Source organism: Oryctolagus cuniculus, chromosome 15, assembly GCF_964237555.1.
Source record: "Oryctolagus cuniculus chromosome 15, mOryCun1.1, whole genome shotgun sequence".
Taxonomy (NCBI): Eukaryota; Metazoa; Chordata; class Mammalia; order Lagomorpha; family Leporidae; genus Oryctolagus; species Oryctolagus cuniculus.
Window position 1 is genome coordinate 38,991,801 of NC_091446.1, and position 26,051 is coordinate 39,017,851.

The 26,051-nt window shown below is 42.4% G+C and overlaps 1 protein-coding gene across 12 annotated transcripts in view; it reads right to left on the bottom strand.

The window, feature by feature from the left end:
• HECTD2 (HECT domain E3 ubiquitin protein ligase 2) overlaps positions 1-25,275 on the bottom strand; it is a 101,673-nt gene extending 76,398 nt beyond the window's left edge. For 5 of the 12 annotated variants that reach the window (XR_011382370.1, XM_051823372.2, XM_051823375.2 and 2 more), the window contains exons 1-2: positions 24,992-25,257; positions 8,779-8,908 (exon numbers count right to left, since the gene is read on the bottom strand). Coding sequence is in view for 10 of the 12 variants with exons in the window: in XM_051823372.2 (XP_051679332.2) it covers positions 8,779-8,908; positions 24,992-25,129 (268 nt within the window). In the remaining 2 variants the exon portion in view is untranslated. Of the gene's footprint in view, positions 1-1,491; positions 1,658-8,778; positions 8,910-24,991 lie in introns of those variants that run through there. The other 7 variants (XR_007910908.2, XM_070057628.1, XM_070057627.1 and 4 more) reach the window with 5 other exon arrangements.
• Between the last annotated feature and the right edge of the window lie 776 nt (positions 25,276-26,051).

The following is a 26,051-nucleotide window of genomic DNA, read 5'->3' on the forward strand; positions in this document are numbered from 1 at the left end:
CAAGATGCCGAATGCAATTGTACTCTTCTTTTTAAACTGAAGGTAGAGGGGCTGGCATTGTGGTGTGGTGGATAAAACAGCTGCCTGCAATGCCTGCATCTGAAATGGGTGCCGGTTTGTGTCCAGGCTGCTTCATTTCCGATCCCTCTCCCTGTTAATGGCCTGTGGAAAGCAGGGTAAGTGACACAAGTGTTTGGGTCCCTGTCACCCGTGTGGGAGATCTGGATGAAGCTCCTGGCTTCAGCCTGCCCCACAGCTGGCCATTTTGGGCATCTGGGGAGTTACTAGCAGATTTGGAAGATCTCTGTCTCTCCCTCTCTGTGTAACCCTTTGAAAATAAATAAATCATTTTAAAAAATCAACTCAAGGTAGAATGAACAGGTGAGTCTAGTCCAGACTCTTGTTCCTGGCCTGGCTTGCCAGAGGGCTGATGAAGTCAGTCCCTGCCCTCCTCTTGTTGCGCTGTCATCTGAATCACTGTGGGCACTCAGTTCACCTCACAGCTTTCACCTACACTCCCCTAGACAGCTGGAGAGGCCCTGTATCTGCCAGGGATCTAGTTCATGGTCCAAACTATAGCTCTGCTGAATGTCCCAATAGTTGTCCCAGAATTCTCTACTGTAGAGTAACTATAAAAAGGGAACCATAGTTACCTCTGGACAGAAGGATGGGGCAATGCTACTGGGATGGGCTCCTTTGGGCTTTTTTAAAGAGTTATGAATTCACAAGTTTTAATTGTTATTTATAACACATAGAGACGTTGACTAGATTCTTCTGAGTGTGACAATAATGTAAAGACATCTATGGCAACTATTACTTATGAGGTAAGAGTGATGGGAAGCTTTGCCCCAACATAATCACTTCCCCTGCAATTCAGTATGTGTACACACACACACACATACACACACACTCTTACTGAATTTCATAAGACATAGAACTGAATACTTTGGAAATTATTTTCTAATTTGTCCTTTTTTTTTTTTTTAATTTTTTGACAGGCAGAGTGGACAGTGAGAGAGAGAGACAGAGAGAAAGGTCTTCCTTTGCCGTTGGTTCACCCTCCAATGGCTGCCGCGGCCGGCGCGCTGCAGCCGGCGCACCGCGCTGATCCGATGGCAGGAGCCAGGAGCCAGGTGCTTTTCCTGGTCTCCCATGGGGTGCAGGGCCCAAGCACCTGGGCCATCCTCCACTGCACTCCCTGGCCACAGCAGAGAGCTGGCCTGGAAGAGGGGCAACCGGGACAGAATCCGGCGCCCTGACCAGGACTAGAACCCGGTGTGCCGGCACCGCAAGATGGAGGATTAGTCTAGTGAGCCGTGGCGCCGGCCTCTAATTTGTCCTTAAAATTTTATAGGGTAGCTTCTTTATCATCCTATTTTATAGACGGGAAAATATACACAAAGAGGTTAAGATTAATTTTAAGGATCATACAATTTTTTTAAAGATTTATTTATTTACTTGAAAGGCAGAGTTATTGGGGGGAGGTATTACCTTCCATCCACTGGTTCACTCCCCAAGTGGCTGCAATAGCTGAGGCTGGGCCAAGTCGAAGCCAGGAGCCTGGAACTTGATCTGGGTCTCCCACGTGGGTGGAAGGTGTCCAAGCACTTGGCCATCCTCTGCTGCTTTTCTAGGTGCCAATATCAGGGAGCTGGATCTGAAGTGGAGCAGTTGGGATTCACAATGGGATGTTGGCATTGCAGGGTGGTGGTTTCACCTGCTGTGCCACAACACTGGCCCTGGATTGCACAGTTTTTAATTGTACAGCCAGTATTCAAATCCAGCCCTAAAAGTTATAAAACCTGTGTTGTTTTCACTAGCAAACAATGCCGAACCTCAAACCCTCCACCACATATTAAAATAAATGATAAAATAGAAACCTTGTGGAAACCACATGGAAGCAGAAGATAGTAAACCATAAAATATCCAACCCCTCCCCTCCCAAAAATTGAACAAGGATCAAGCAAAGTGAATATATTGGAAAATTAACATTCTAAATAAATAACTGTTTAGGAGATATTTTACAACTTAACCAATTTCCTCACTGCATAAACAACTAAATGCAGGCTAACTAGCACACTGACAGTTATAGGTATAAATTGACTCAAAGACTCAGCTCTTATTTAATATCATAACTGATAGTGTCTGAATACCAGGCAAATAATAAGAAAGCTACAAATTGAAGGGTCCCTCTATTAGTTCAGTACTTTGGTACCATTTCTGACCACTTTAATAGTGGCAGGCGCTGAAACAGGGAAAGACCAGAGTGAATTAGTCATAACAGGTGGTGTTTACATCACTGTCTATAGGATGACTTTTCTGAACATTTGGCAAAAAATAAAATTGAAGGTGGGAGAGAGAAAGGAAGAAAGAAGGAAAAAAAATAAACTGTGACTCACAGAACTTTAGCCACCAGTGCCAAATAAAGTGACACATTCATGGGTTTTTGCAGATGGATTTTTTTACTAAGTGCCAGGATATGTGTTTGTAAAACTGTAATAACAGCATGAGTGGACTATTCTTTCATGAGTTTAATTGTAAATATATTCAAAATTCATATCTATAGAAGACTATCTTTAAAGGAAAGATGACATGTCGGGCCATCTTACAGAATTTATTACATCCTTAGGCTTTGTTTGACATTCCAAGAGAGAAAACAGACCAAAAACCCAGAAAAAGTGCCACCCATGCATTTCCTATTTGGTAAATTATTTACTGAGCACAGACTGCATGTATCATGAATGCTAGGCCCTGAAGACAGATATATTGAAAACTCAAGGAGATCTTGAATGTACTTAGTCTTTGACTCAAGAATCCACTTCTAGAACTATCCTACAGATGTTTCTGCAGATGAACAAAATGACATTATATACATTCATTGTGGTACTTTTTACAATAACAAAAGAATGGACACAACTCAAATCTTTTAAAGAGAGTCTGAATAAATTTTGGTACATTCAATACAAGAGAATATAGTTGTAAAAAAGAATAAGGATGGGGCTGACATTGTGGCATAGAGGGTAAAGCCGTGGCCTGCAATGCTGGCATTCCACGCAGGTGCCAATTCAAGTCCCACTTGCTCCACTTTGCATTCAGCTCCTTGCTAATGTGCCTGGGAAAGCAGTGAAAGATAACCCAAGTGCTTGAGTCCCTGCACTGACGTGAGAGACCCAGAAGAAGTTCCTGGCTCTGGGCTTTAGTCTGGACAAGCCCTGGCCACTGTAGTTATTTGGGGAGTGAACTAGCAGATGGAAAAGATCTCTCTGTCTCCCCTTCTCTAACTCTTTCAAGTGAATAAAATGAATATTAAAAAAACAGATTAAGGACACTTTCTATGTACTGATTCAGAAAGATACCTTGAATACATGAACTGAAAAAGTAAACAACACGTTGCCCAAAGTATAAATGAGAACTTATGTTGTTATTTACTTGTATTTGCATAAATAAACATAGAAAAGAATATAAGAGACAGGGAAGAATGTTAAAGTGAGATGTTTGAAACATACTTATTTTTGAAGTTTTTATTTTTGAAGCATATCAATATGCTATGTATTCAGAAAGCTAACTTCTGGGCTGGCACTGCAGCACAGGGGGATAAACTGCTACTTGTGACACCAGCTTCTCATACAGCAGCGCCTGCTGGAGTCCAGTTGTTCTGCTTCGAATCCAGCTCCTTGCTAACGCACCTGGAAAGGGAGCAGAAAATGGTCCAAGTGCTAGGGCCCCTGCCACTCAAGTGGGAGCCCAGGATGGAGTTCCTGGTTCTTGGCCTGGCCCAGACCTGGCTTTTGCAGCCATTTGGGGAGTTTATCAGTCAATGGAATCTCTCTCCCTCTCTCTCCTCCTCTATCCATAACTCTGTGTTTCAAATACATATTTTTTTTAGAAAGTTAACCTTTTTAAAAAAAGATTTATTTGAAAGCCAGTTAGAGAGAGGAAGAGACAGAGAGAGAGAGAGAGAGAGAGAGAGAGGGAGATATTTCATCTGCTGGTTTACTCGCCAAATGGCCACAATGGCCAGGGCTCAGCCAAGCTGAAGCCAAAAGCCAGGGGTTTCATCTGGGTCCCCCTATTGCGTATAGGGGCCCAACTACTTTGGACATCAGCTGCTTATCTTCCAGGCCATTAGCAGAGAACCAGATCTAAGTGGAGCAGCCAGGACATGAACCAGAGCCCGCATGGGAATCTGGCCTCATAGGCGGTGGCTTAACCCATTATGCCACAATGCATAACTTTAATATATACAAAGAAGAGATAGCCCTTTTCCTCTCCAAAATAAAAGCTGCAGGAGCAAAGATTAGTAAAGACAGAGAAACAGACAAATAACTGAAGCAAAAATAATTTACATTTGTTATAGATAAACCTCTCCCAAAGGAATAGTTAAGAAAAACCAAATCCAAAGTACTTACTCTGACCTAGAGAAAGAGCTTGGTGATTTAGTACAAAATCAGTCCACTTTCCAAGGAAACCTGCAGAGGGGGTCATTTGAGGCCTTGAAAGCACTTCTCAGGAAGGAATCCTAACACATAAAGTCTTTCACTCTCACCATGGGTTTGTTCTAACAGCTTGTTTCCCACTGTGTCCCCCAGATTGCTCTTAGAGAAACTATAAAACCCTGGGGAACTTTACCTGCAAATAGATCATAGGGCCCATACATAGATTCAATCACTATTTGAGCTGAAGACCACCTTATTTTTCCCTTGCAAAGACATTTAAAATGATTTGTGTAATTGCTTTATTTTTTTATAAAGATGTTCTATGAAACATCTAAGTCTGAAAAGGGGCATAATAACTTTAGAAGGAAAATTTAAATTTAAAAAATGGAAGATAGAATGTAGTGCAACCTCCTCTCTATTACTTATCTTCTACATTGTGTCTCTGAAGATGTATCATCCTTAGCAGCTGTTATAGTAGGTAAAACGCCTACACTTCTCAGATCTTTAAAAGATCAGCCAACTTGACAGGCATACCTAGTTATGTGCTCTACAAGGAGGAAAGGCATCCCTCAGCTGTTAGGTAAACCCACGCTGGGCTTTTGTAGCTTCGCTAATACCACTTGGAGATCAGACAGGGAGAAAAGCTGTTAGAGAATGGCCAGCATGGGTCCCACTACCAGAGAAGAGGGAGGAAAATTCTAACTGCCAAGAATGATGTATCTTTGAAGAAACAATTTTATTGGCAAGTAAGAAAGACTTTCCAAAAGATCAAGGAACTGTAAACATGCTTCCATTGGGAAGACTTACTCTAACTTCCCATTCAATAAGGACTTTTTTCCTGCAGGACCTTTGGTAGACAACTCCAAGTCACACCTGAATTTAGGTGGCATCCAGAGAAAAGCTAGAAGTCAGCAACAGGAGTTCTAATAAGGTAGCCAAAGTCTGCTAAGGAGCTGTTCATTTAGGATGATGAGCATAAATACAACAAGGGGCTGAGTCAAGATTCCATAGGGCTAGCACAGACGAGAGAGAAGCACTCAAGTGGTGGGAGCTCAAATAGGTGGATCACATCCAGAGTCAGTATGCTCACTCAAGGACTTGCTAGCATGTAGGTTGGCAAGCTGAGTTCAGAGATCAAAATAACAGTGTAGATAGAATGGTAAAGATGGAAAATTGATAGGCAGAATAAAAAGCTAAGGTATTTGGACAGAAAGTCCAAAGAAGTTTATGGCTATCTATTTCTTTTTAAGTCCCTGTCATTCTCCATAGGCCTATATTTTCATTTTCTTAAGGTTCCTAACTTAGGAAAGAGATATATGTGGAAGTTCTTAAACTCCAGTAACTATAAATGTGATCTTAAAATGGGGACATTAACCAGATAGGCAAAACCTAAACAACACAAGCCCTTTAGGAGACTTTTCTCTCACTAGTTGCAGAAGAGAAAGTCAGAGAGATTAGAATAAAGAGAATTTGATACAAAGATCCTGCTGCTGGCCTTGAATGAGTAAGCTTCTGTATTCTATAAGGTCCATGAGAAGGCCCACGGCAAGGAACTGTGCGTGGCCTCTAGGAGCTAAGAGCATCTCTTGACTGACAATCAGCAAGGTAACTGGACAACAGTCTCACAATCACACAATGAATTCTACCAACAACTTGAAGATAACTGGAAGAGGATTCTTGCTCTGAGCCCAGTCCAAAGAATGCTTTGATATCAGCCTTGTAAGATCTTGAGTAGAAAACCCAGCCACATCCACTAGGCTTCTGACCTAGAGAATGGTGAGATAATAAATGGGTTGTTGCTTTTAAGCCATTAATATGTTAGGCAGCAATAGAAAACTAATACAACTAATAAAATAGGTATTCTAATATCTATTCCATCTTATGTCAACGTTGTGAGGTTCAAAAGAATATTTTTAAAAGTCTTCTCCAAATTTTTTTTTTTTTTTTTTTTTTTTTTTGACAGGCAGAGTGGACAGTGAGAGAGAGAGACAGAGAGAGAAAGGTCTTCCTTTGCCGTTGGTTCACCCTCCAATGGCCGCCGCTGCAGCCGGCGCACCGCGCTGATCCTGGCAGGAGCCAGGAGCCAGGTGCTTTTCCTGGTCTCCCATGGGGTGCAGGGCCCAAGCACCTGGGCCATCCTCCACTGCACTCCCTGGCCATAGCAGAGAGCTGGCCTGGAAGAGGGGCAACCGGGACAGAATCCGGCGCCCCAACCGGGACTAGAACCCGGTGTGCCGGCGCCGCAAGGTGGAGGATTAGCCTATTGAGCCACGGCGCCGGCTAGTCTTCTCCAAATTTTAAATATTAATCAAATGAAAGTTACTAGTTCTTATCTAGTCCAAATATGTCCAAAACAGAAATAATTATTAACTCCTCTCTTAAATTCTGGTGTATTTTCTTTATTTTTCTCTTTCTGTAATGAAACCATGGTTAGAGGTTTGATGTGCTGTTGTGGGCTGGGGGAACTGTGACACCATGACACACAAGTACTGGCATTTTCCTGGGTGTGATGGAATGTGTGTGTGTGTAAATAAGAAAAGGAAGCAAAACACCATCAACGATAAAGGATCCATACACGAGGTAGTAAAATACTAACCTGTAAGACTGGAGAGTAGGTCTAGCGCTAGCTTAGGACTGTCAAACAGAAAATCTGTGCAAGAACTATTTATGCCACATACAGCTTATGAACACAGGTAATTTACCAGAAACTCTTTAATTTTTCTAGATTTCTTTCTTTTGATGAAGTATGAGAGGCATTTACACCTTTGCAGTTTTGTCTTGTCTTGTTACAGGGTGAAAGGTATTTAAAAGCATGCAATATGTGTTTCTGGTGATCAAAAAATGTAGTTATATAAAAACATTAATAAGGTACACCCAGTCCCAACTCCTGAGGCTAGCATTAAAGATTGGTGGGCATCCTTCTACGCTCAAAGTACAAAAGGTTTCCCTCCACTAAAAAAAACAAAAACACAACTATATATCTACCTATAATTGTATAATTTGCATTTTCATTTTACAATGTATTATGGGCATTTCTTCTAGTCACTTTACATACATTATTACATTTTTCTTAATGGAAGCAGAATATTTATAATATGAATTAACATATTAGTCAACCAATCCATTTATATTAACTTCAAATACTGTTATTATAAATAATGTACATCCTTTCCATGTGTCTTTGTACATTTGTTACATTATTTCCTCAGCCTAAATTCAAAGAAATAGAATTACTGGGTTGGTGAGTATGTGCATTGTCTTCTACTTTTATTTACTTTTTAAAAAATGGATAACTATTATTTTTGAGTAGTTGACCTAATTCAACTTTTTGAATAATTTAATGCCACTTAAATATTTTATACTTATCTATCTCCATCTATTTGGCTTTGTCTTTGTCTCAGTGGCAATACTATCATTAATATAGCTTTTATGGCATTATGGGGAAGTGGGTACCTTCATTATTTTTTCTTACATCCTCAGAGACATTTATTCTTTTTTTTTTTTTTTTTTTTTTCCTGGACAGGCAGAGTTAGACAGTGAGAGAGAGAGAGACAGAGAAAAATGTCTTCCTTTCTTTGGTTCACTCCCCAAAATGGCCGCTACGGCGGGTGCACTGAGCAGATTCGAAGCCAGGAGCCAGGTGCTTCCTCCTGGTCTCCCATGCGGGTGCAGAGCCCAAGGACTTGGGCCATCCTCCACTGCCTTCCTGGGCCACAGCAGAGAGCTGGACTGGAAGAGGAGCAACCGGGACAGAACCGGCGCCCCAACCGGGACTAGAACCCAGAGTGCTGGCGCTGCAGGCAGAGAATCAACCTAGTGAGCCACAGTGCCAGCCAACATTTATTCTTATAGATCAAATATAGAATCATTCTGTTAAGTTTCTCCAAAAATGTTGAAAATTATTGACTGTAGTGGATAAACTTAATAAGTTTTCCATTTAAAGCTTTTAGTCTTTTGATCTCATTTTATAGTTTTCTCTGTATAGGTTTTATATATTTCCTTTTATGTTTATTTCCTTAGAAAAAATACTAAATATCATATATTTCTGTCAACTTATAATTGATTATTGATTGACTACTGGAAATTTACTGAATGTATATTTGTATTATACTAAAATATATATTTTATAGACATTTAAACTTTATTGTATTAATGTTACAACTAGCTCTCTATGTAAACTTTATTATTCATGAGTTTTACTGCATATTCTTACTCTAGATAACAATCATCTAAAAATACCTTATGTAGCTTATTTCTTTTTCATTGTATTAACTAAAACTACAAGAACAATACTGAATAATTAAAATTCTACTTTATAAATAATAGATATATCAACTATTACCATTCTTGATGTTAGGGAAAACAAGATGTGTAGGTGAACTTCTGTTCTCAGGGGCTTCTTTCTTCTGGCTGACAGTTGAAACAAAACTGCTGAAAGTGGAAATTTGGCCTTTGGCTCCTCTGTCCAAACCCTAAAAACAGAAAAGTTAACATTGCAGCATAATCCCTGCAACCTACATATAAATTATTTTATTGCAGAAAACACAAACATTTGTAACATTTAAATCTTATGATACATGATAGACAGATATAACTGACATGCACAGCTGACTTAACTTTTCTAGGACTGAAGTGTCTTAAGTATAAAAGAGCTGTATCATCTAAATGCTTACAAATTGAGAAAGTTTGGAAACGGCACTAATAATAGTACCTACCTTACAGAATATTGTGAGATTTAATACTGATAGTACATATGAAATGATTAGCACTATTCCCTGCACATGGTATACAGTCCATTAATGTTAACTGCTACTTTAATACAATTTTTGTGATTTTTAGAAATATACTTAATAATTAACAGGTATGCAATTCATAGATTGATTCCCTGAGGCTTTCCTGTCATTTGATACAACTTTGAAAGTTCAGTGGCAGTACTTAGCCTAGCAGTTAAGATGCCAATTGATGCCCACGTCCCATATCAGAGTACCTGGGTTCAGTATGGAGCTGTGGCTCCTGCTTCTGGCTTCCTGTTGATAAGGATCCTGGGAGGCACAGTGATGGTTCAAGTAAATGGGTTCCTGCTGTCCAACCACAACTGTCAGAGGCATTTGAGGAGTGAACCAGAGGGTAACAGCTCTGTCTCTCTCTCTCAGCTGTCTCTTTCTATCCCTCAAACAGACAAATAGATAACTTGAGAGTTCAAGTAAAACAATTCTTCAGAGTATTTTTTCTAAGCACTGTGATCACACTTTATACATAACAGGAATTTTTTTTAAGTATCTAAGCGTCGTTAGATACAGTTCATAGAGTAAGCTTCCTATAGCACAATGTAGTCACGTTTTCCACTATAAAATTCATAATAGATAATATATATTTTATAATTATAAGTAAGACCATGTTACTAGTACAAGATTCAGCTATATAGCCATGTCAGGGATTAATCCAGGCTCTCATAATTTTTTTTAAAGACTTATTTATTTATTTGAAAGGCAGACAGAAAAAAAGAGAGAGAGAATACCTTCCATCCGCTGGGTCACTCCCCAAATGACCACAATGGCTGGGGCTGAGCTAGGCCAAAGCCAAGAGCCAGGAACTTCTAGGTCTCCCACGTGGGTGCAGGGGCCCAAGTACTTAGGTCTTCTGCTGCTTTCCCAGGTGCATCAGTTGGGAGCTGGATCAGAAGTGGAGCAGCTGGGACTCGAACCAGCATCCATTTGGGATGCTGCCACTGCAGGCGGAGGCCTTACCCGCTAGGCCACAGCACTGGTCCCCAGCTCTCAGATTTTTATACACTATGTTCCAGCTTCCAGACATTTAAGAGGATATAGTTGTTAACTTCCTTAATATCACATTTTTACTCCAAAGATTACTTCAACAGCAGAAAAATAATTTCTTTTTCATCTCCTCCTTCTTCAGGCATCAGATTGATTTCCAGCTATCTTTTTAGAGTCAGCTCCTATGTTATGTAGCAGAAGCAGTTACACTCACCAAGTATCTACGTGTTCTCCCCACATGCCCCAGACTCTCACAGTCAGGTGGCCATCATAATTAGTTCTAACGGGCCTCAAGTGGAAATGATGTCTGTCATTTCTGGACCAGAAAGAACCAATGCATGTAAGACTGGTGGGCAAAACTCCAGTTCTCTCTTCCTCCACTGAATTATCATATAGGCTAAGAATTGAGATGTTAGAGCATCAGTCAGCTTGAATCCATACAGGAGTATGTAGAGCGCAGCCACTCTGACCGACATGAGATGACATCATTAGAAATAATAAGCTTGGCCAGTGTCCAAGCACTGAGGCACAGTGTTATCTGTAAGTGCAGCATACTCTATCATAACTTCGCTGTTGAGCTTTTTCTGGTGTTTATATCATTTCTATAAAACCAACTGCTCTTTTTTTTAAAAAAAGATTTATTTATTTGAAAGAGTTACAGAGAGACAGACATACAGATGTTCTACCCAATGGTTCACTCCTCAGGTGGCCGCAATGGGTAGCCCTGGACCAGGCCAAAGCCAGGAGCTTCATCTGGGTCTCCTATGTGGGTGCAAGGGATCAAACACTTGGGACATCTTCTAGTACTTTTCCCAGGCAATCAGCAGGGAGCTGGATCAGAAGTGGAGCAGCTGGGACATGAACCCATGTACATATGGGATGCAGGTGTCACAGGTGGCAGCTTTACCAGTTGCGTCACAATGCTAGCCCCAGTTGCTTTTTCTTTTTGTTTATTTTTTAAATCAATTTGAAAGGCAGAGTAACAGAGAGAGACAAAAAGATTTTCCACCAATTGGCTTGTTTCCTAAATGCTGTCAATAGCCTGGGCCAGTAACTAGAAACTTATCCAGGTCTCTCATTTGGGTGACAGGAACTCAAGCACTTGGACCATCACCAGCTGCTTCCCAGGTATATTAGTAAGCAGCACTTGGGGCTGCCTTTGCTGCTTTTTCAGGTGCATTGGCAGGAAGCTGGATTGGAAGTGGAGCAGCTGGGACACAAACAGGCACCCACATGGGATGCCAGCACTGTAGGTGGCAGCTTCACCCATTATACCACAGTGCCAGCCCCAAACTCCTTGAATTCTTTGTTAGGATTAGCCTATAACACTCAGTCTATAAAAGTTAAACATATTGTCTAACAGAAAAAAAGTAGTCTTCTAATAGATGTAGGATATCAATCTGGTCTCAGAATTACAATCTAATCTAGGGTCTTGTGTATGACCAATGATAATGAGTGCTCAGTAAGTTATTACTATGAACATCACAATAAAACAAGTTATTTTAAACCTTAGGTTTAAAAATATTTATTTATTTGAAAGGCAGAGTGACAGATGAAGAGGCAGAAGCACAGAAAAGAGATCTTCCATATGCTGGTTCATTCCCCGAGATGACAACAGCCAGTGCTGGGCCAGGCAGAAGCCAGGAGCCTGGAACTCCATTCAGGTCTCACACATGGGTGTCAGGAGCCCAACCACTTGGGCTATTCTCGACTGCTTTCCTGCGTGCATTACCAGGGAGCTGGACTGGAAGCACAGGAGCCACGACTAGATCCAGAGTTCTGATATGGGATGCCAATATTGTAGGTAGTGGCTTAACCCACTGTGCCACAATGCCAGACCCAAACTAGTCATTTATTGAGTGTCTGTTATATACCTACTTAATATTAGATGCTAAATACATTACAACATCCCTATGAGAGGTGTATTTATACCTCATTTTACAGGTATGAAATTTAAGGTACTATGTTCAAATTCACTGACCTATTAAGAAGCCAAAATTCAAATTCCAGTGCAAATGACCAGGAAGTCTGTAAACCATCATAGCACAGAATCTCTTGGCATGGTAACTGTTACTCATTAAGAGCTTACCACATGATATTAAGTATGTAAACTCATCAGCTTATTTTCACTTTTTGTGACTAGCATTATCTTCTCGATATTTATGTATGCTTGCTGAATAAAATTTAAGAACTGTTTAAAAAGTTATTTACTTATCTGAAAGGCACAGAGAGAGAGAGGGAGAGAGAGAGAGAGAAACAGAGATAGATAGAGGCAACGATGGAGTTAGAGATGAGCTAATCTTCCATCTGCTGGTTCACTGCCCAAATTCCCACAAAAGCTGGGGCTTAGCAGGCCAAAATCAGAAATGTGGAACTCATTCTGGGCCTTCCACATAGGTGGCAGGAACCCAAGTGCTTCATCCATCACCTGCTGCCTCTCAGGGTGTGTGCTTAAAAGCAGGAAGTTGGAGTCAGAAGCAGACCTGGGACTTGAACCCAAGAGACAGGCATCCAAAGTGGTGTTTTAACTGCTGCACCAAATGCCTGCCCCAGAATTTAATAACTTTAAGAGCAATTCACCTAACTAGAAAAAAAAAAAGAACATAAACACAAAAACTAAGTATACTTCAGGGAAACCTCTGATATACTAGCAACCTAGGAAAGACTCCATGTTTTCTTTTCTTTCCCTCCCCCTTTCTCTACCTCTTAATAAAAGGAAGTCCCAAAGAACCTTGCTTAGCTCACACGTGGGAATCTCCAAGTAATAAAAAACAGAAACAAACAAACAAAAGAACACTATGTAATAAGTCAGGAAACTAACAGTTATTAAACTAACAATTCTAATTTCAAGATTTGTAATGTAGATTCCCAAAATAAGAGACAGAATTGAAAACTTAAATAAACCAGTGATTCACAATATTTTTCCTATAAAGGCCTTGCTAAATAGCATAATTTGCATAATCTTGGTAAATTAAACCAGTTGCTCAATTCACAAAGCTAGTATGCAAATCAGGAAAATAAAATCTAAACAAACTATAAATTTGACAAAGTAAATCATTCCTGGCCATAAATATCAAGATGTTTAAGAATCTTATTAACTACTGGGATTAAGTTTGCTTATTTGTGTTTTTAGTTCTGCCAGAAAATCTTAAATAATAACAGGAGCAAATGACAAATTTGATGCACTATACATTTTATTTACAAATGTTAATAAAAGTGACCAATCTGTAAAAGACCAACCGTGTCTTATACAATGGTCTTGCAGTATTGGGCTTTGTTAACATAACTCCAAATGTATTACAATAACTTTGCATACTGTGTAGTGTGGAGGTGGACTATCCCCAAAGGTTCATGTTCTAGAAGCTTGGTCTGCAGTGTGGTGGCTTTGAGACACTGGAACATTTTTTAAAAATTATTTATTTTCACCTACTAGAAAGGCAGACAGAGAGAGAAAATGAGAGTGTGCACCCTCCCATCTGCTGGCTCATTCCCCAAATGCCAGCGATAGCCAGGGCTGAACCAGACTGAAGTCAGAAGCCTAGAACTCTATTTGAGTGTCCATGTAGGTGGCAGGGGCCCAAGCACTTGAGCCATCAACTGCTGCTTTTGAGGCTGCATTATCTGGGACTCTAACCAGCACTCAGATGTGGGATGTGGATGTCCCAAGTGTTGGCTTAACCTACTGTGCCACAAGGCTCACTCCAGGACACATTATTATTATTATTATTATTATTATTATGGAGGTAGAGAGTAGAGAGACAGATAGACAAAGAAGGAGATATCTCCCATTTTCTAGTTTACTTCTCAAATGCCTGCAATGGGGATAAGGAGTACAGGATGGGGAATGGGGTCAGAGCAAAGCTGAAAGCTGAGAATACAATCCAGGTCTCCAATGTGGGTGGAGGAACCCAAATACTTGAGCCATTATTGCTGCCTCCCAGAACCTGCACTAGCAGGAAGCTGGAACCACAGGCTGGGGCTGGGAGTCAAACCCAGGCACTCGGATATGAGATTTAGGCATCCTGAAGGGTGTCTTAGTCACTAGGCCGAATGCTCGCCCTAAGAAGTGGAACCTTTCAGGGGTGGGGCCTAGTGAAGGTCATCAGGTCATAGAGACCTAATTCATGAATGGAGTGGGTCAGGTTTTCTGTGGCTGGATTAGTTGTCCCAAGAGTGGGTTGTGGCCCTGCTGCACGTGGCTGGTTCCCTTTCCACTCTTCTGCCATGTTATACAACATAGCCAGAAGGGGCCTCAACAGTATGCCAGCATCATGCTGTTTAGACCTTCCAGCCACCAATCCATGAGCAAAAGGAAACTCTTTCCTTTATAAAATAGCCAACATTAGCTATTTAATTATAACAACACAAAATGGATTAATACACACAGCAAGGTATGTTTTTGTTGATAACTGTCATGGACATTCTCAAAAACTGCACAATAATAGGACTTAGGGAGCAGTGTGGCTAGAATACAGAATCAGAAAGGCATATTGGCCCACAGAGATGGACTGGAAAAGTAAGAAGTGGCCATGGCATCAAGTCTCAGACCCATCTTGCAAGAAGATAGGGCAAATCACTGAGGACTTCCAAGCAGGAAGTGACACGATCATATTTGTATTTTTGGAAAAATCACTCTGGTAGCAGTCTAGGGAATAGCCGGAAGGCAAATAGTTCTGAAAACTAAACCAGGCCTTCTCTAAGAGACAAAGTCTGAACTGAGACAGCAGAAGTAGGGAATAAAGAGGACTCGCAGCCTGGGTCAAGTTAGGGCAAAACAGTAACAGCTATTTCACATCTAAGGCTGAAGCAAGCAAATGAGAGAATAATCCCACAATTTACTAAATGAACAATGTAAAATGCTTTACTTCAACTTTCAGAATAGACATATGTTGATAGCCCAGTGTAAAGAAAAGGGCATATTTGGGGCTAGCACAGTGGCATGGTGGGTGAAGCTGCCACCTGGGGTGCCAGCATCCCATATAGACACTGGTTCAAGTCCCAGCTGCTCCATTTCCAATCCAGCTCCCTGCTGATGTGCCTGGGAAGACAGGGGAGGATGGCCCAAGTCCTTGGGCCCCTGCAGCTGCATGGATGACCCAGAGGAAGCTCCAGGCTCATGGCTTCAAATCAGGCCAGCTCCAGCCATTGGGGCCATATGGGGAGTAGAACAGCAGATGGAAGACCTTTCTCTCTGCCTTACTGTAACTATGCCTTTCCAATGAATAAATAAATCTTAAAAACAAAGAGAGAGAGAGAAAGAGAGAGAGAGAGATGAGGGCATATTTGAAGAAAATTCTAGACTGGGTTATAAAAACACAGCATTTTTTACTAACTAGAAAGGAAACCAATGTGCAGCATACTGGACAAAAGTAGCATGCGTCTCATGACAAAATAAATGGAAGCTTTTGAAGTGATAGAGTTATTATTATATAGCAGCAGAAAACTAATATGACAGAACCATACATTAGCATGCATGATGTAAGCAAACTGGAATAAGAATGCTCAAGAGACAAGAAATCTACAAGAAGATAATATGTTAAAATTAATCATAAAAGTTTTGAGAAAAAATATGACCAAAAATGTTAAATGATAAAGACTAGTTAGACCTAAAACGTGTCTACCAGAGTGAGCAAACAAAATCTTGGGAACAACAAGAGACAAGAGATTCAGGGGCATGGTGGTAGCAGAACCTGTATGAAATGGGTTGACGAATGAATGGGGAGTGAGGAAATGCAAGCAATGATCAGGGATTGCTCAGAAGCTTTACTGAGAAAGGCCAATGGCAGGAAAAGTATAAAAAACTGAGGAAAGAAATGTTCAGCACATTTATCATGGCTGCCAAATCCAATGATCCAATGTTTCCATCCACTGAAACTTCCTCACTCAAGGTCCCCACAGCATTATTGCCATTCTTTTTGCAGAATAAATGGCCATGGATTAGAACAGTTATAGACATTCAACCAAAAGGCAGCCCATCTATAGGCAAGAAGATGGTCTGGCACGATGGGCACTGATGCTTCTTCGTAAGTCAAGCAGAGGCGGTCTTTCCAGATTTTACACAGAGGAATATACAAAAGACCTACCAGCTAAGAGGAAAAGAATAGCATTCCTATTTTTGGTTCTAATCTATGTGTATCGTTCCAATAAATTTCCTTTTGCCAAAAGGAGGCATAAGTGCATTGGCTTTCTATTTTTTGTGATCAAAAAAGCTTAAACAACATGAAAAAAGACATCTTGGTCTAATTAGTTTCTTGTTTGTAAAATGTCTGTGTTCTTGATAGTTTATACCTAGTAAGACATAAAGTTATTCATGGACATTTTCATAGGTTAACAGATGAATAAAAGAAAACTTTAAAAATAGCAGTTGCCCCATCCTAGGTTGCACAAGACAAACCTTACATTTAAAGTGAGACTTTCATGAGAAAAAAACAGGACAGTATGTTGTGCAATGGTAAGCAGATTAATTAAAGGCTAGAGAGTCGAATCAAGAAACTATTAGGGGGCCGGTGCTGTGGCAAAGGAGGAAAAGCCGCTGCCTGCGGTACAGCATCCTATATAGGCACCGGTTCAAGTCCCAGATGCTCCACTTCCAACCCAGCTCCCTGCTACTGTGCCTGGGAAAGTGCCAGAAGATGGCGCAAGTCCTTGGGCCCCTGTACTCACAAGGGAGACCTGGAAGAAGCTCCTGGCTTCGAATTGGCCCAGCTCTGGCCGTATACACCACTGAGGAGTGAACCAGCAGATGGAAGATACCTCCCTCTATCTCTCTCTCTCTCAATGTGCGTGCATGTGTGTGTGTGTGTGTGTGTGTGTGTCTGCCCTCCTCTACTCTGTAACTCTACCTTTCAAATAAAATAAGCAAATCTTAAATAAAAAAAAAAAATTGGTCCCTAAGTTTACCATTTGATTAAAGAAAGGAAACTGTTGGGCTTCTTTAATATGACACAAAGCTTCAGACTAAATTAAAGGTTAGAGAATATTATAAACCCTCTGAAATTTGTACCCACCACAGATATTACACCTGGTTTCTGGGCAATTTTGAAAATGCTGTCTATGAGCCTTGCAGAAGAACACTACAGATGAACCCTGGAATGTGGCCAGCCCCAAACAGTGGGCTGGATGTGTGGAAGAACAGATAGTAGCAGGATACTGAAACAGCTGTGACAGAGTGAAGATAAGTACAAACAGAGCACACAGGGTAAAAAACATTTTTAGAATTCATTGAGGGAGAAAATCCACAAATTTTTCCACTCAACATAATAAGTAGCCTAACTTCACTCTCTAGGTCATAGGTGGGGAACATCTAGCCTGCAGGCCATATAAGGCGCATGAAATCATCTGGACTGGCCCTGCCAAGGCAACCACATTCAGGCTTCGCCATCCAATACATCTATAGCAGGCTAATTTTTTTTTTTTTTTTAAAAAGGATGTATTTATTTGAAAGGCAGATCCAGAGAAAGAGAGAGAGAGATCTTTCATCCACTGGTTCACTCTCCAAACGGCTGCAGTGGCCAGGGCTGGGCCAGACCGAAGCCAGGAATCTGGAACTCCATCAGGGGTCTCCCACATGGAATGCAGGGGCCCAAGGGGCCAAAGTCCTTGGGCCATCTTCCACAGCTTTCCCCAGGCGCATCAGCAGAGAGCTGGATTGGAAGTGGAGTAGTTGGGATTAGAACCAGCACTCACAAGGAATGCAGGTGTTTTGCAAGTGGCAGCTTAACCTGCTGTTCTACATTGCTAGCCCTAGCAGGCTAATTTTTAAGTTCACAATTTTACATGGCTCCCGAAGGATGTTATAAATGGACCCTGGCAGGAAAACATTCTCCATGCCTGTTCTAGGTAGAGGCCACTCAGTTTTTCAAACTCAGTGTGTTCAGTAAACATGCAAACAGCAGAAAAAGTTTATTTTTTTAGTAACTACAATAACTAGCCAAAAATCATGTTTTACAAGTGCTTAACATGGACCTCTATGATTTTTTCCACTGTATAATCACATATTTTAAGATTACAATATAAAATAATAAAATTTTAAATAATTTTAATAATTTAATCTTAAAGTTTGTTTACTACTTAGTGTCCATTCTGCTTCAATTCACATATTATTTTAACCTTATTTAATTTTTAAATTAATTTTTATTTGAATATCAGAATGATAAAAGGCAAGACAAAGAGAGAAAGAGACTTTCCATTCACTGGTTCACTCTCCAAATGGTTGTAATGGCCCAGAAAGCCAGGAGTCTAGGACTCCATCTAGATTTCTCACAAGGGTGGCAGGGGCCCAAGGATGAAGGCCACCTTCCACTGCTTTCCTAGGCATATTAGCAGGGCGCTGGATTGGAAGCAGAGCAGCCAGGGCTTGTGCCACTGCTCTGGTATGAGATACTGATATGGCCACTGCACCACTATGCCAGCTCCTCAACCTTATCTTGAATTTAATTTCACTATACAAGAGGTCCTACTTTAAAGCTTTACTAAGGAGCAGATGCATCCCAGTTAAATTTATTTTTAGTTTCTTTTTGTTTAATTTGAAAGGCAAAGAGACAGAGTTCTTATCTACTGGTTCATTCCCCAAATGCCCATAATACTTGGGGTGAAGCTGAGCCAGGTTGAAGGCAGGAGCTGGGAACTCAATCTAGCCCTCCCACATGGGTGGCAGAGACCCAAGTTACCAGGAATCATCACCTGCTGCCTCCTAGAATGCTCACTAGCAGGTAGCTGGCATCAGGGATGAAGCTGACTTGAACTTGGCACTATGATATAGGATCTGGGAGTCCCAACCAGCATCTTAACTGCTAGGCCAAATGCCTGCCTCCTGAGTTAAATTTCTGTTTTCTTTATCGTATTTTTCTACACGACATCAATGAGAAAGTTATTAATAGTTTTCCATGTTTGTTTTTGTATTGAATATCAAATTGTTACATTCAAAATTCTGATAAAATTTACTTTGATAATCCTGTATCCCCAAAAGCTACCTTAGAACACAAACATTCTTCTATTTTAATTCAGGTTTTGATAAAAGAATAAGTGATAGCTCTGTTCCATCATGAAACACTTGAAAGTCATAATACTTCATATCTTAGAATTTCTGAATTAAAACTTTTTTACTCTTTTTTTTTTTTTTTTTTTGAAAGACAGAGTTATAGACAGAGGGAGTGAGAGAGAAAGGTCTCCGCTGGTTTACTCCCCAAATGGCCACAATGGCTGCAGATGGGCTGATCTAAAGCCAGGAGCCAGGAGCACTTGGGCCATCTTCCACTGCTTTCCCAGGCCATAGGTAGAGAGCTGGATTGGAAGTGGAGATGCCAGGACTTGAACCAACACCCACACGGGATGTTGTTGCCATAGGCAGAGGTTTAGCCTACTATGCCATGGCAGCAGCCCAAATTAAAATATTTTAAATGGAATTTCTATGCCTACAAAACTCATTCTTTGGCCTCAATGAGTCCAAGAACTATCCATATATAATGCATATAAAAATTACTTTTTCAAAAAGTGAATAGCTTTCTGAGATACTGAGTAAATGTCATTATGTCAAAAAAACTGGAGAAAATATGCATATTCTTATGTTTTAAGTGAAAATTAAAAAAAAAAAAACTCAAGATACCCTGCTTTCCCAACTTTTGAAGTAAACTAACTGACTTACTGGAAGCAAACTACCAGTCACAGCCATAGCAGGTATGGGGCCTCCATTGTACATAGTGTCTACAAAAGAGACTATTTTAGATCTTGTTACTAGGTAAAGATATCTTATTTCTCCTTTTTCTATGTTTTTCTCACAGTTCCCGATTAGGATACTGGGTTATAAAATGAGAAATGCTAATTTGCTATACATTCTTCTATTAAGATGTGAAAAGTCAGCTATGTTCTGGGTTTGAGAGTCCCTCCCCAGACTAAATAGCATCAGCCCAAGCAGAATTGCTTTACTTAAAGTGATACAAACCCCTATCTTTTAAAGGAGACTAGGAAATAAAAATGTAGGCTGCTTTTCTTTAAATGTTAAATATAGTCAAATTATTTGTGTCCTAACATTCAGAATTAATTATGAATGGGAGAATAATCAGGCAACTACATTATAGCTTCACAGTTAAAGAAAAAAGTGGACAAACAGACTTTACAACCCACTTGCAATTACAGACAATGTGGTTATGTATTTTTATGATCACAGCCCTTTCTTTTTAACTTTTGACTCAGATTAATCTGCTTTAATAAATCATGCTTTACTTTACATAGAATTTAAAGGTATATTAATACCATAATATTAAACCCAAACAATCAGATATCCTGGCACAGATCATTGTCTTCTGTAATACTTCTATCCCTAGTGACAAAATTTGGAGCAGTTTTGTCACTGGGCTACATACTCTGTCTGAAGTACTACTGGAAGTGGAGTTTCTTTGTACCACATGGCCCTTGTATCTGGCCACAGACATAGAGTGCTCAAAATAGGGGGAAAGCACAGGTAGTTGAGTCAGAAACATCTCAATTATAAACTCAATTATAAACTAACCAGTTTCTTAGTAGTCATTTTACCCTTTGGCAAAGTACACATAGCCTGACAATCAGGTTCCCCCTCTCAGAAGCTTGTTCTGTGATTGGTTTTGATTGTATTAGCCAACCAAATGGTGGAAATACATGGAAAATGCTTAGCACAGAGTGGACATTCAAGAAATAGCTGTTATATATGATCACACATTTACACATAGGATGCATTTTTGTAATACTTGTAGTTAATTATTTAAAGCATTTCACTACCACAGCATACATTCTTCACCATCTCAACCCTTGTTGAGAACATAGTGGATGAAGAGCCCAGGATTTTCCATATTTAAGATTGTTACAAACATCTAGCTGGGCAAGGTTTAGGTATGCGTGTTTCTCTCTCTCTCTCTCTCTCTCTCTCTCACACACACACACACACACACACACACACATGGGTATGTGTCTGAAGGCTCATTAATTTGGAATGTTATCGGATTGGCTGCCTTTTTATGTAAATGTTTTTTCTGAGAAACCTCTGGAAATCTTAGAGCCCTTTTACCTTGTTAGTGTTCCTTCTCTTTCACTCTTGTTATCTAGTGAGGTTGTAGCTTCTTCTCTCCTATACTTTATCCCATGGCCATGCCCCCAGGGAAGGGACTCAAAATCTCAGGCATTAACTACCACGCTGCTTCCTTCACATTTTTTCTCCTCTGTCTCCAGTTTAACTACAGGCTGCCACTGATTTCACTGTGTTATTCCTTTATTTAAGAAATTCCAATGGCTTTCCATTAACCACATGAAAACAAAAGTGCAAACTTCTCTGCCTAGTGATCTGGCTCCAACCCCTCTGCAGTCTTACCTCCCCCGAGCTCCCAGCAGGCCTCCACTGGGCGCGCTCTGTTTCTCCCCAATTTTCCCCTTTCAGCCTTGCTCATGCTGTGGTTCCCCTTGGGTTACCTTGTTCCCTTTCCTTGGCCCATCCAAATCCTTCAACAGCTGGCCAGCTTAGATAATTGCCCTAACAGGAAGTAAACTCAAGGTCTTCACAATACTGCACACACTGATCTCCCATTTTACAATTATTTCAGCTTTTTGTGACTTTTACATATTGTTTGGCTTAGCTTTGCATACCCTTAGGCAGGGATCATTTTTTTTTTCAACCTGGTCTTTTATTTTCTGAATTCATCTAGAACAAAGCTAAACAAGTGTAACACAAGTTCAATAATTGCTGGTTACATTTTGGTCCACAGACTCCATCAGACCATGTATAATGGGATACAATTGAAATAAACCTCTCATTCTCTAGAGACTTCCCATCACATCCCCTCCAGCTACCTTAAGCTAGCCCTCTGCCCCTCACCTTCACCTACTGACACTTGACAAACTGGCTGACCTGCCCTTTGGGCAAACTTCCCTACAAAATCCTAAGATTTCTGCTACTGCTTCCTTTCACCTCACTGATCTAAGTAAAATCTAGCTTTCTTGAGTCCACTTCATTCCTGGGTACTGTCCCCTGGAGAACCTTCCTTTTCCTGGTCATCAGATTAAATGTTGATGCAGCCTGTCAAACTCATCCTCACTTGCCACTGCTATTTCTGCCCCTCTGAGCATTATTTTCTCCTCCTCCATCACCACTGGTTTCTAACATCAGCAGCTAATTTATAATGTTCCCCTCAGTAATATTTAATATTCACAATGTCAGCCCTTCACGCCCATGCACTACTTCCAAATCTCTTCTCTTCTGTGGATTTGTGTCCCCTCTCCACAGCAGCATGGCGAACCCCCCAACACTGAGAAGCCGTCTGAGGGCTCTATTTTCAGTCTCCAACTAGAACCACTTTAACTGCTGTTTCTTTCAATTCCCCCACCACAACTGGTTTCTGCCTCATGCACTTAATCCATACCTTTCACAAGTCCACTTCAAATGTTGCTCTGCAAACTAGATTTGAGCCAATGTAGTTAAAAAGATTCCTGAGCCTTCCCCATGGGAGCTTCTAATTCAGTACACAGACTGTTAATTTTCAATCTTAGCTATACCCAGGGAACTAAAACCAAACCAAACCAAAACAAAAAAACAAAAACAAACAAAACAACCAGCCCAAGCTTCATTTAACTGACCTGCATCTGAAGCTATAGAACCATGTCTTTAGAAGTTCTCCAGACAATTCTACTGTGCATCAAAGGTCGAAACTGTACTCTATACTTAGATACAGAAATAAGAGCTTCAGCATGCAACCAAAGTTAGTCAGGGGTCAGTCAGGTTTGATTTCATTGTGTTACACACCTCCTGTCTAGAAAGGACTTCCTTCATACTTGAGTGATTTTATATCACTTTGGAGTGCTCTTTCTAGCGCTCTTGCTCCTCCCCCTGTATCTTTCTTTAACCTCTAGGATATAGTCCAGACCCTTTCACTTGAAAGAGGGTCATCACAGTCTGGCCACCTATTTAATCCAGAGCTGTCTGAATTGTTTCAACACTCTCAGAAATGTGTTACGATGATTTTTTTGTAAGTCACTGTTATGAGGCCACTTGAAATGAGTCATACACTCAGATTAGACAGGCAGAAAGAGCTCTTAACTTGGGACAAAAAAGGAAGAATCATTAAAATGTCTCAAAGAAAAAGTTATTGATGGCAATTAGGTTACTAAGCAAACCTTCAGGTGCTAGTTAATCCAACAGGTGGCTGGAAAACAATGAAACAGGCCATCAGCTCTTTGCGCGCCTTCCTGTCAATGCCCAGACCCTCCCTATTGGCTAGCTCTCCTGGCTTTCTTGCCCTTTGAGGGGACCAAGCACACACTGTCTTGATTTTAGTTTTTCACTGACAAAAACACAGATATTTTGCCATAAGTTTTGTCATAAGTGATATATTTTTAGAAGTCATTAAAAACAACAGTACTGACACCTTAAAGGGACCAGAAATTGCCTTCAGGATCTCAAGTTTTTCTATTCATCCTCACCCCCTTCTATTCCATCCTGTATCTTTAAAAAAAAAAAAAAAATCTTGAACTCCGTAACTCATCAGTATAAGCTCTGAGCAGCTAGGCTACCAGCAGCAGGAACTAAATCTACAAGTCGTTGGGTGACCAGTTCCTTCCAAGCATTTCCTAAGGTAATCACTAACCACAGCTCCAATTTACCCATCAACTACAGCTATATACTTTTAAACGGGAGTCATTGCTGTCCACAATTTGCTACACTGATTTAACCTAAAGGGCTTGTTTTAACAATTTCCAATTATCATAGCTCTTAGCATTTTTGGAAAAATCTACTGAATCCAAACATTATTCCAAAACTAATACTTTAAGGAAGAGTGTGCTATTTCGGTAACCTCTTAGTCATTTAAGAGGGAGGTTTTAAGAAATGAATTCCAAGTAGGAATAAAGAAAATGCATAATCACTAAACTTTTACTATTTTGTCACGCATTGCTGCATGACAAGACATGATCTTTAAATACATCAAAGCAAAGTTTCAGAAAGTATTAAATATTATGTCAAATAAAACTCTCAAAATCAGAGAATTTTTTTAAATTGTGCTTCAAAGCAATCAGTCACAATCACCAGGAAAAATGGGGGGGGGGGGGGAGCTGTCCCATGACATCATCTGGCAATAAAGGGAGTTTGGAGCCCGAGACGCTCTCCAAGTAACCATTTCGGAAATCCAGCAGGGAAGGCATCCCTGTCAAGCTCAGATAACTTGAGTTTAAATTTAAAAAGGTTCAAAAAAGCTTCCCCCCCCACCCATTAAGTCACATGTCTGCACCACAGGAGAAATAAAATCATCTCCGAAGCATCCACCTCCCACTCCCCTGACAGCAACGGAAAGGTCACAATTAAGTGGAAACTCGCTGCGGCGCCCGTTCTAGCCCAAGGGGGAAAGGGGGCGCAGCGAAGGGAGGACTCTCCGCGCCTCCGAGACGATCTCCTCCGCGGAGAACCCGTTCCCGCCCGCCCGACCCCCGCGTTCGGCCAACAGACCACCCGACTCCAAGAGGCAGGTCAGCCCCGGCCAGGGACTGGGGGTCCACCCGACCCTCCTTGGAAAACAGCACAAAGCATCGAGCGGAACGGGCCACCCCCAGCCTTCCCCGAGCGCGGAAGGCGCAGCTCGCCACGGGTTCGGGGCTGTCCACGAGGCACAACTCTTCTATCTCAGCCCAAGGCACGGCGGCCCCGGCGCATCTCCCCCGGCCGCCCAGAGTCCCGGGAGGCGACGCGGGCCTCTGGGCTCCCCCGGCCGAGCCGCCCAGCCTCCCGACGCCCGCCGTCGGGGCGCCCCTCGGCCCCCGCCCAGCACCTACCGCAGCCGCGCCAGCCCCGGCGGACACGATGGGCGGCAGCTTCTCGCGCTCCGGTTCTTTTCCTTTTTTTTCCTCCGGCGCGGCCGCCGCCACTGCCGGCTGAGCGGCGGGCGACGGCACCCGACCCGTTTCACTCATGTCGGGCCGGGCAGCAGGAGCGTGAAGCGGCAGCGGCGGCGGCGGCAGCGGCAGCGGCCGGGCTGGGGCTGAGGCTGGCGCTGCTGCCGCCGCGGCCGCGAGAGGGCTCTGGGCCGCCGCTGGCAACCGCCGCCGCCGCCGCCGCCGCTCCGCCCCCACCCGCGCTCGCGCTGACGCGCGGGCGAGTCTGAGGCCGCGCGCCCGGCCCGGCCCTCCCGCCGCCCCCGCACGCGCCAGGCTCGCGGACTCGGTCCACCCCCGCGTCGCTCCCGCCTGTTTCTAGCGTCAGCCTCCCCCGCCTGGCCCGGGGCTCCTCCGTCGGGGGGCAGGGACGCCCGCCATAGTCACTGTCGTCGACCCCAGAGCCCGGAGGGGAGGCCCCGCGGTGGACGCCTAGCAGCCATGTTGTTTGCCGGCTGTCGTCCGAGATGACGAGCCGGTTACCCCGCGCTTAGGCGCGCACTCAGGGTCGGGCTGAGCGCCCGAGCTGCACCCGGGGCGGGGCGCAGCCTACCCTGCGAGGTTTGCCCTGGCCTGAGGTGCCTGGACCAGTGGGCGCTGGTCCGCTTGCGCCCCCCACCCCGTCCCCCCAGCGTCCCCAAAGCCATCTGCCCTGGGCCCGCTGCTTGCGGCTCCTAGCCCTGCTCGTCCTCGAGCCTGTGCCTCCCGAGGGAACAGTCTTTCCACGCTTAGTGCGCGACCCCTTGCACACGCTCTGACGGCTGAGGAGGGACCCGTTGTGGGCCGCCCTCCCCGTTAGGGCTGGGCGGCCAGGCCACATTTTCCATTTCTGGGCCTCTCGTCCCCCTTTTGACTGCCAAAATCCGCCTCTCCCTTCCCGTCCCCGCTCGCCTACACTTCGCTCGCTCCCCGCTCGCATCCCTTTGCTGCCGCCTATCCCTTCCTTTTTCCGTTCCGTTTA